This window comes from Synchiropus splendidus, unplaced genomic scaffold (genome assembly GCF_027744825.2).
Source record: "Synchiropus splendidus isolate RoL2022-P1 unplaced genomic scaffold, RoL_Sspl_1.0 HiC_scaffold_24, whole genome shotgun sequence".
NCBI lineage: Eukaryota > Metazoa > Chordata > Actinopteri > Syngnathiformes > Callionymidae > Synchiropus > Synchiropus splendidus.
The window spans coordinates 329,112-340,097 of NW_026527058.1; the positions used below are offsets into that span (position 1 = coordinate 329,112).

A 10,986-nucleotide genomic window follows, 5' to 3' on the forward strand; every position below is an offset into this window, starting at 1 on the left:
AGGAAAATATTTTCTGTCACTCATTTTGGTAGGTGAAGTTTTACATAGATTCATCACTACTCAGGTGAAATGTTTAATGCCCTTTTATTTATTTGTGACTTACAGAAAATACATTTAAAATGTCGTGTGAAAAATCACAATACGTAAACTCAAAGGACAAAAAATGTGTCGAATTCATTCTCTTAATGACACAGTTAGATGCCGAAGTTTTAATAAATATTACATCAATAGACTTGTCATACAATCTTCAATATTTCTCCCCTCAATGTAATGTACAAATCACTTGCAGCTAATGGATCTGATGGAGCATGCCATTCATTTTCCTCCATGAGCAGACAACACAGCTCAAAAACAGTTTCATCACAAGGAAACTGGGCTTTTGGCGTGCACTCTTCCATACATACAATGACCTCTTCCATTTCAGCAGATTTCAGTCGATCCTCAGCACTGTGAATGGCAGGGAATGAATACATGACGACTGGCCGACCTGAAGCTGCATCACCGGTCAACCTTGATCTTATTTTGTGGGAGTTCCATGTGTTCACAACTTCATCCAGCTCATCCTGCCCAAAAAGCGGAATAGTGAAGTATTGATATTATTGACATTTTGCCCAGCAACTTTATGAACATTCAATTTGCTTGTTTGAGTCATCCCATCTACAGTATGCACTATGCAAAATGACAAAAGTATCTGTAGTACGTCTGACTGTCTTACTTCAAGTATTTCGGAATTAAATTTTTACCATTGATTAATTTCAATGCAGAAAAAATAATATGCACAGACAAAGTCTTTTACCTGCATGAGATTGAGAAAGCAGAACTGGATGAGGCTTTTATCCAGAAAGTTTCCTGTGAAGTGACCATCATCCTGAAGAGTTTGAAATAAATTCATCCAGAATTGTGCACTCTGTTTGCGGAGGGTGGTCCACCATCCTTCAATGCGCTGATTGGTGGTACTTCTTCCATAAAGGAAACTTTTGTCCCCTGCAAAGCTATCTGAGCGGTTTCTTTGCAAAAACATTTGCATCTGTTCAACATGGCCATTTTCTGTGCCCCTGTCAGCACGGATCCTTTCTGGGCATCCACCAATGCGTGAAACTGTTTTAATAAAGTAACTTGCAACCACCTTCGGATCATTGTTCGTGGTGTAGGCCTCTGCCCATAATACGTATCGGCTAAACCCGTCAATGCAGCCATGGATGCCAATCCCATAGGGTTTCAATTTATCATAGCCATCCATGTGCCAAACAGCATTTGGTCCTCTGCAGCTGTATTGCCGTCTTCGTAGGCGTCGTGCTCTTCTTAATTCCACACCAATGGGGTCAATCATTTTTATAATTTGCCGTATTGTGTCTTGTGACACAACAAATCCTTTCTGAATTGCTCGTAGATGAAGCCATCGATAACCTTGCATCTGCCCACTCGCCATGATCTCTTGCTGGATAAAAGCCAACACTTCTCCCAGGTCTGACTGGTTCTTTCTTCGATACAAACCAAGTCTTCGGCATATTCTCTTCAGAGTCCGAATACTCATGACAGTCTGAGCATGATGTGCCACTACTGCAAGTATTTCTTTATTGCTGAGTGAAAGTCTAAAGCACAGCTTGATGAAGTCATCCAAATCTGGCTTTTCAGCCGCCACTGTGTGAGTTGTAGCCTCCATCAGTCACTTTATCTGCACAAGAAAAGATAAAAACCAATCATATTTTAGAATTACTGAAATAATGTAGCGTCTGACAAAACAGTATGCATATTATATATTTTGTAAATAATAATGTTCGCATTTATGGTGTAGTGTCAGTTTCAACAGTTCACTCCACTCATCAACCTTCCCAGTTAGTAGTAAAGTACAGACATGTGTGCATATGTGTGTCTATGTGTATATGACATCATATGGATTGTCACGTCAGTCTCTTTTTTATGAATTAGCAGCGAAGCTACAAGCTACATGGAGCATTTCCTTTAAGTACTCAACAGTCACCAAATGAAGGCAATATGTTACTCACCCTCTGCTCCTCCATAAGTGAGATGATGTCCTCTGAAACTCCTCGACTGCGCAAAAAGTCACTGGTCGATGACATGTTGTCTCTTCACAGCTACACAGCGATCTGACGTTTCCCGCCCCACAATTCATTGCTCAACGTCACAAAGCGAGAATTCTGAGATTAAAGTCAGAATTCTCACTTTAAAGTCAGAATTCTGAGAAAAAAGTGAGAATTCTGACTTTAAAGTCAGAATTCTCACTTTAAAGTCAGAATTCTGAGATTAAAGTCAGAATTCTGAGATTAAAGTCAGAATTCTCACTTTAAAGTCAGAATTCTGAGAAAAAAAGTGAGAATTCTGACTTTAAAGAGAGAATTCTCACTTTAAAGTCAGAATTCTGAGAAAAAAGTGAGAATTCTGACTTTAAAGTGAGAATTCTCACTTTAAAGTCAGAATTCTGAGAAAAAAGTGAGAATTCTGAGATTAAAGTCAGAATTCTCACTTTAAAGTCAGAATTCTGAGAAAAAAGTGAGAATTCTGACTTTAAAGTGAGAATTCTCACTTTAAAGTCAGAATTCTGAGATTAAAGTCAGAATTCTGAGATTAAAGTCAGAATTCTCACTTTAAAGTCAGAATTCTGAGAAAAAAATTTTTTTTTTCTTTACTGGCCCTAATCCTCTTCCGTAAGAAAGAGTCTTTCTAGTAGTTGCACATCAAATCTAAGCTGTCTGAAGTGTTTTTTCCAAAGTTATCAACATTTTTATGTTTGGCATTCCAGAATCGACCTTATCTCTGGCTGAAAACGCGTTTTCTGCATTGTGCCATAACTTTGCAAGGAAACTTCAGAACATGAAATTTTCACCTCCCACTATAGCAGAAAGGGTCTTTCTAGTAGTTGCACATCAAATCTAAGCTGTCTGAAGTGTTTTTTCAAAGTTATCATATTTTTATGTTTGGCGTTCCGTAATTGACCTTGTCTCATGCTGAAAACGCGTTTTCTGCATTGTGCCATAACTTTGCAGGGAAGCTTCAGAACATGAAATTTTCAACTCCCACTATACCAGAAAGGCTTTTTCCAGTAGTTGCACATCAAATCTAAGCTGTCTGAAGTGTTTTTCCAAAGTTATCAACATTTTTTTGTTTGGCTTTCCGGAATCAACCTTATCTCAGGCTGAAAACGCGTTTCACGCATTGTGCCATAACCTTGCAGGAAAGCTTCAGAATATGAAATTTTCAACTCCCACAATAGCAGAAATGGTCTTTCTAGTAGTTGCACATCAAATCTAAGCTGTCTGAAGTGTTTTTCCAAAGTTGTCAACATTTTTATGTTTGGCTTTCCGTAATCGACCTTATCTCAGCCTGAAAACGCGTTTCCTGCATTGTGGCATAACTTTGCAGGGATGCTTCAGAACATGAAATTTTCACCTCCCACTATAGCAGAAAGGGTCTTTCTAGTAGTTGCACATCAAATCTAAGCTGTCTGAAGTGTTTTTCCAAAGTTATCATATTTTTATGTTTGGCGTTCCGTAATTGACCTTGTCTCATGCTGAAAAAACGCGTTTTCTGCATTGTGCCATAACTTTGCAGGGAAGCTTCAGAACATGAAATTTTCAACTCCCACTATAGCAGAAAGGCTTTTTCCAGTAGTTGCACATCAAATCTAAGCTGTCTGAAGTGTTTTTCCAAAGTTATCAACATTTTTATGTTTGGCGTTCCGGAACCCACCTTATCTCAGGCTGTAAAAGCGTTTTCTGCATTGTGCCATAACTTTGGAGGGAAGCTTCAGAACATGAAATTTTAACCTGCCGCTATAGCAGAAAGGGTCCTTCGAGTAGTTGCACATCAAATCTAACCTGTCTGAAGTGTTTTTCCAAAGTTATCAACATTCTTATGTTTGGCGTTCCAGAATCAACCTTATCTCAGGCTGAAAACGCGTTTTCAGCATTGTGCCATCACTTTGCAGGGAAGCTTCAGAACATGAAATTTTCACCTCCCACTATAGCAGAAAGGGTCTTTCTAGTAGTTGCACATCAAATCTAAGCTTTTTGAAGTGTTTTTCCAAAGATAATACCATTTTTATGTTTGGCGTTCCAGAAACAACCTTATCTCAGGTTGAAAACGCGTTTTACGCAATTTGCCCTAACTTTGCAGGAAAGCTTCAGAACATGAAATTTTCACCTCCCACTATAGCAGAAAGTGTCTTTCTAGTAGTTGCACATCCAATCTAAGCTGTCTGAAGTGTTTTTCCAAAGTTATCAACATTTTTATGTTTGGCGTTCTGGAACCCAGCTTATCTCAGGCTGAAAACGCATTTTCTGCATTGTGCCATAACTTTGCAGGGAGACTTCAGAACATGAAATTTTCTCCTCCCACTATAGCAGAAAGGGTCTTTCTAGTAGTTGCACATCAAATCTAAGCTGTCTGAAGTGTTTTTCCAAAGTTGTCAACATTTTTATGTTTGGCTTTCCGGAATCGACCTTATCTCAGGCTGAAAACGCATTTCCTGCATTGTGGCATAACTTTGCAGGGATGCTTCAGAACATGAAATTTTCACCTACCACTATAGCAGAAAGGGTCTTTCTAGTAGTTGCACATCAAATATAAGCTGTCTGAAGTGTTTTTCCAAAGTTATCATATTTTTATGTTTGGCGTTCCGTAATTGACCTTGTCTCATGCTGAAAACGCGTTTTCTGCATTGTGCCATGACTTTGCAGGGAAGCTTCAGAACATGAAATTTTCAACTCCCACTATAGCAGAAAGGCTTTTTCCAGTAGTTGCACATCAAATCTAAGCTGTCTGAAATGGTTTTCCAAAGTTATCAACATTTTTATGTTTGGCTTTCCGGAACCCACCTTATCTCAGGCTGAAAACGCGTTTTCTGCATTGTGCCATAACTTTGCAGGGAAGCTTCAGAACATGAAATTTTCACCTCCCACTATAGCAGAATGGGTCTTTCTAGTAGTTGCACATCAAATCTAAGCTGTTTGAAGTGTTTTTCCAAAGTTAACACCATTTTTATGTTTGGCGTTCCAGAAACAACCTTATCTCAGGCTGAAAACGCGTTTTACGCAATTTGCCATAACTTTGCAAGGAAGCTTCAGAACATGAAATTTTCACCTCCCACTGTAGCAGAAGGGGTCTTTCTAGTAGTTGCACATCAAATCTAAGCTGTCTGAAGTGTTTTTCGAAAGTTATCAACATTTTTACGTTTGGCGTTTCGGAACCCACCTTATCTCAGGCTGAAAACGCGTTTTCTGCATTGTGCTATAACTTCTCAGGGAAGCTTCAGAACATGAAATTTTCACCTCCCACTATAGCAGAAAGGGTCTTTCTAGTAGTTGCACATCAAATCTAAGCTTTTTGAAGTGTTTTTCCAAAGATAATACCATTTTTATGTTTGGCGTTCCAGAAACAACCTTATCTCAGGTTGAAAACGCGTTTTACGCAATTTGCCCTAACTTTGCAGGAAAGCTTCAGAACATGAAATTTTCACCTCCCACTATAGCAGAAAGTGTCTTTCTAGTAGTTGCACATCCAATCTAAGCTGTCTGAAGTGTTTTTCCAAAGTTATCAACATTTTTATGTTTGGCGTTCTGGAACCCAGCTTATCTCAGGCTGAAAACGCATTTTCTGCATTGTGCCATAACTTTGCAGGGAGACTTCAGAACATGAAATTTTCTCCTCCCACTATAGCAGAAAGGGTCTTTCTAGTAGTTGCACATCAAATCTAAGCTGTCTGAAGTGTTTTTCCAAAGTTGTCAACATTTTTATGTTTGGCTTTCCGGAATCGACCTTATCTCAGGCTGAAAACGCATTTCCTGCATTGTGGCATAACTTTGCAGGGATGCTTCAGAACATGAAATTTTCACCTACCACTATAGCAGAAAGGGTCTTTCTAGTAGTTGCACATCAAATATAAGCTGTCTGAAGTGTTTTTCCAAAGTTATCATATTTTTATGTTTGGCGTTCCGTAATTGACCTTGTCTCATGCTGAAAACGCGTTTTCTGCATTGTGCCATGACTTTGCAGGGAAGCTTCAGAACATGAAATTTTCAACTCCCACTATAGCAGAAAGGCTTTTTCCAGTAGTTGCACATCAAATCTAAGCTGTCTGAAATGGTTTTCCAAAGTTATCAACATTTTTATGTTTGGCTTTCCGGAACCCACCTTATCTCAGGCTGAAAACGCGTTTTCTGCATTGTGCCATAACTTTGCAGGGAAGCTTCAGAACATGAAATTTTCACCTCCCACTATAGCAGAATGGGTCTTTCTAGTAGTTGCACATCAAATCTAAGCTGTTTGAAGTGTTTTTCCAAAGTTAACACCATTTTTATGTTTGGCGTTCCAGAAACAACCTTATCTCAGGCTGAAAACGCGTTTTACGCAATTTGCCATAACTTTGCAGGAAAGCATCAGAACATTAAATTTTCACCTCCCACTATAGCAGAATGTGGCTTTTTAGTAGTTGCACATCAAATCTAAGCTGTCTGAAGTGTTTTTCCAAAGTTATCTACATTTTAATGTTTGGCGTTCTGAAATCTACCTCATCTCAGGCTGAAAACGCGTTTTACGCATTGTGCCATAACTTTGCAGGGAAGCTTCAGAACATGATATTTTCACCTCCCACTATAGCAGAAAGGGTCTTTCTCGTAGTTGCACATCAAATCGAAGCTGTCTGATGTGTTTTTTGAAAGTTTTCAACATTTTTTTGTTTGGTGTTCCTGAATCGACCTTATCTCAGTCCGAAAACGCGTTTTCTGCATTGTGCCATAACTTTGCAGGGAAGCTTCAGAACATGAAATTTTCACCTCCCACTATAGCAGAAAGGGTATTTCTAGTAGTTGCACATCAAATCAAAGCTGTCTGATGTGTTGTTCCAAAGTTATCAACATTTTTATGTTTGGCGTTCCGGAACTCTCCTTATCTCACGCTTAAAACGCGTTTTCTGCATTGTCCCATAACTTTGCAGGGAAGCTTTAGAACATGAAATTTTCACCTCCCACTAGAGCAGAAAGGGTATTTCTAGTAGTTGCACAACAAATCTAAGCTGTCTGAAGTGTTTTTCGAAAGTTATCAACATTTTTATGTTTGGCGTTCCGGAATCGACCTTATCTCAGGATGAAAAATCGTTTTCTACATTGTCCCATAACTTTGCAGGGAAGCTTCAGAACATGGAATTCTGACCTCCCAATATGGCAGAAAGGGTCTTTCTAGTAGTTGCACATCAAATCTAAGCTGTCTGTAGAGTTTTTCCTGAGTTATCAACATTTTTATGTTTGGCTTTCCGGAATCGACCTTATCTCAGGATGGAAAATCGTTTTCTGCATTGTCCCATAACTTTGCAGGGAGACTTCAGAACATGAAATTCTGACCTCCCAATATAGCAGAAAGGGTCTTTCTAGTAGTTGCGCATCAAATCTAAGCTGTCTGAAGTGTTTTTCCAAAGTTATCAACATTTTTATGTTTGGCGTTCTGGAACCCACCTTATCTCAGGCTGAAAACGCGTTTTCTGCATTGTGCCATAACTTTGCAGGGAAGCTTCAGAACATGAAATTTTCACCTCCCACTATTGCAGAAAGGGTCTTTCTAGTAGTTGCACATTAAATCTAAGCTGTTTGAAGTGTTTTTCCAAAGTTATCAACATACTTATGTTTGGCGTTCCGGAACCGACCTTTTCTCAGGCTGAAAACGCGTTTTCTGCATTGTGCCATAACTTTGCAGGGAAGCTTCAGAACATGAAATTTTCACGTCCCACTAGTGTAGAAAGGGTATTTCTAGTAGTTGCACATCAAATCTAAGCTGTCTGAAGTGTATTTCAAAAGTTTTCAACATTATTATATTTGGCGTTCCGGAATCGACCTCATCTCAGGCTGAAAATGCGTTTTCTGCATTGTGCCATAACTTTGCAGGGAAGCTTCAGAACATGAAATTTTCACATCCCACTATAGCAGAAAGGGTCTTTCTAGTAATTGCACATCAAATCTGAGCAGTCTGAAGTGTTTTTCCAAAGTTATCAACATTTTTATGTTTGGCGTTCCGGAACTCTCCTTATCTCACGCTTAAAACGCGTTTTCTGCGTTGTGCCATCACTGTGCAGGAATGCTGCAGAATATGAAATTTTCAGCTCTCACTATAACAGACAGGGTCTTTCTCGTAGTTGCACATCAAATCTAAGCTGTCTGAAGTGTTTTTCCAAAGTCATCAACATTTTTATGTTTGGCGTTCCGGAACCCACCTTTTCTCAGGCTGAAAACGCGTATTCTGCGTTGTGCCATAACTTTGCTGGGAAGCTTCAGAACATAAAATTTTAACCTCCCACTATAGTACAAAGGGTCTTTCTAGTAATTGCACATCAAATGTAAGCTGTCTGAAATGTTTTTCCAGAGTTATCAACATTCCTATGTTTGGCGTTCCGGAATCAACCTTATCTCAGGCTGAAAACGCATTTTCTGCATTGTGCCATCACTTTGCAGGAAAGCTGCAGAATATGAAATTTTCACCTCCCACTATAGCAGAAAGGGTCTTTCTAGTAGTTGCACATCAAATCGAAGCTGTTTGAAGTGTTTTTCCAAAGTTATCAACACTTTTATGTTTAGCGTTCCGGAATCGACCTTATCTCAGGCTGAAAACACGATTTAAGCATTCTGCCATAACTTTGCAGGGAAGCTTCAGATCATGAAATTTTCATATCCCACTATAGCAGAAAGGGTCTTTCTAGTAGTTGCACAACAAATCTAAGCTGTCTGAAGTGTTTTTCGAAAGTTATCAACATTTTTATGTTTGGCGTTCCGGAATCGACCTTATCTCTGGCTGAAAACGCGTTTTACGCATTGTGCCATAACTTTGGAGGGAAGCTTCAGAACATCGAATTTTCACCACCCACTATATCAGAAAGGGTCTTTCTAGTAGTTGCACATCAAATCTAAGCTGTCTGAAGTGTTTTTCCAAAATTATCAACATTTTTATATTTGGCGTTCCGGAATTGACCTTATCTCAGGCTGAAAACGCGTTTTACGTATTGTGCCATAACTTTGCAGGGAAGCTTCAGAACATCGAATTTTCACCACCCACTATATCAGAAAGGGTCTTTCTAGTAGTTGGACATCAAATCTAAGCAGTCTGAGGTGTTTTCTGGAAGTTATCAACATTTTTATGTTTGCCGTACCGGAATCGACCTTATCTCAGGCTGAAAACGCGTTTTCTGCATTGTGCCATGACTTTGCAGGGAAGCTTCAGAACATGAAATTTTAATCTTGCGCTAGAGCAGAAAAGGTCTTTGTAGTAGTTGTATATCAAATCTAAGCTGTCTGAAGTGTTTTTCCAAAGTTATCAACATTTTAATGTTTAACGTGCCGGAACCCACCTTATCTCAGGCCGAAAACGCGTTTTCTGCATTGTGCCATAACTTTGCCGGGAAGCTACAGAACATGAAATTTTAACCTCCCACAATAGCATAAAGGGTCTTTCTAGTAGTTGCACATCAAATCTAAGCTGTCTGAATAGTTTTTCCAAAGTTATCAACATTTTTATGTTTGGCGTTCGGGAATCGACCTTATCTCAGGCTGAAAACGAATTTTCGGAATTGTGCCATATCTTTGCCGGGAAGCTTCGGAACATGAAATTTTTACATCCCACTATAGCAGAAAGGGTCTTTCTAGTAGTTGCACATCAAATCTAAGCTGTCTGAAGTGTTTTTCCAGTATTATCAACATTTTTATGTTTGGCGTTCCGGAACCCACCTTATCTCAGGCTGAAAACGCGTTTTCTGCATTGTGCCATAACTTTTGAGGGAAGCTTCAGAACTTGAAATTTTAACCTCCCACTGTAGCAGAAAGGGTCTTTCTAGTAGTTGCACATCAAATCTAAGGTGTATGAAATGTTTTTCCAAAGTTATCATATTTTTATGTTTGGCGTTCTGGAATTGACCTTGTCTCTTGCTGAAAACGCGTTTTCTGCATTGTGCCATATCTTTGCAGGGAAGCTTCAGAACATGACATTTTCACGTCCCACTATAGCCGAAATGTTCTTTCTAGTAGTTGCACATCAAATCTCAGCTGTCTGAAGTGTTTTTCGAAACTTATCAACAATTTTATGTTTGGCATTCCGGAATCAACCTTATCTCAGGCTGAAAACGCGTTTTCTGCATTGTGCCATGACTTTGCAGGGAAGCTTCAGAACATGAAATTTTCACCTCCCATTATAGCAGAAAGGGTCTTTCTCATACTTGCACATCAAATCTAAGCTGTCTGAAGTGTTTTTTGAAAGTTTTCAACATTTTTATGTTTGGCGTTCCTGAATCGACCTTATCTCAGGCTGAAAACGCGATTTACGCATTCTGCCATAACTTTGCAGGGAAGCTTCAGAACATGAAATTTTCACATCCCACTATAGCAGAAAGGGTCTTTCTAGTAATTGCACATCAAATCTAAGCAGTCTGAAGTGTTTTTCCAAAGTTATCAACATTTTTATGTTTGGCGTTCGGGAACCCACCTTATCTCAGGCTGTAAACGCGTTTTCTGCATTGTGCCATAACTTTGGAGGGAAGCTTCAGAACATGAAATTTTAACCTGCCACTATAGCAGAAAGGGTTCTTCTAGTCGTTGCACATCAAATCTAACCTCTCTGAAGTGTTTTTCCAAAGTCATCAACATTCTTATGTTTGGCGTTCCGGAATCAACCTTATCTCAGGCTGAAAACGCGTTTTCTGCATTGTGCCATCACTGTGCAAGAATGCTGCAGAATATGAAATTTTCACCTCTCACTATAACAGACAGGGTCTTTCTCGTAGTTGCACATCAAATCTAAGCTGTCTGAAGTGTTTTTCGAAAGTTATCAACATTTTTATGTTTGGCGTTCCGGAACGCACCTTATCTCAAGCTGAAAACGCGTTTTCTGCATTGTGCCATAACTTTGCAGGGAGGCTTCAGAACATGAAATTTTAACCTCCCACTATAGTAGAAAGGGTCTTTCTAGTAATTGCACATCAAATGTAAGCTGTCTGAA

The 10,986-nt window shown here is 39.2% G+C and overlaps 1 protein-coding gene across 1 annotated transcript; it reads right to left on the minus strand.

Moving 5' to 3' along the window:
* Positions 1-236: 236 nt before the first annotated feature.
* Positions 237-1,240, minus strand: LOC128751757 (uncharacterized). Its single transcript, XM_053852948.1, has 2 exons — positions 797-1,240; positions 237-563 (listed from the first exon to the last, which is right to left on the minus strand). Exons 1-2 carry the CDS (start codon positions 1,238-1,240, stop codon positions 237-239), a joined length of 771 nt encoding a protein of 256 aa, XP_053708923.1.
* Between the last annotated feature and the right edge of the window lie 9,746 nt (positions 1,241-10,986).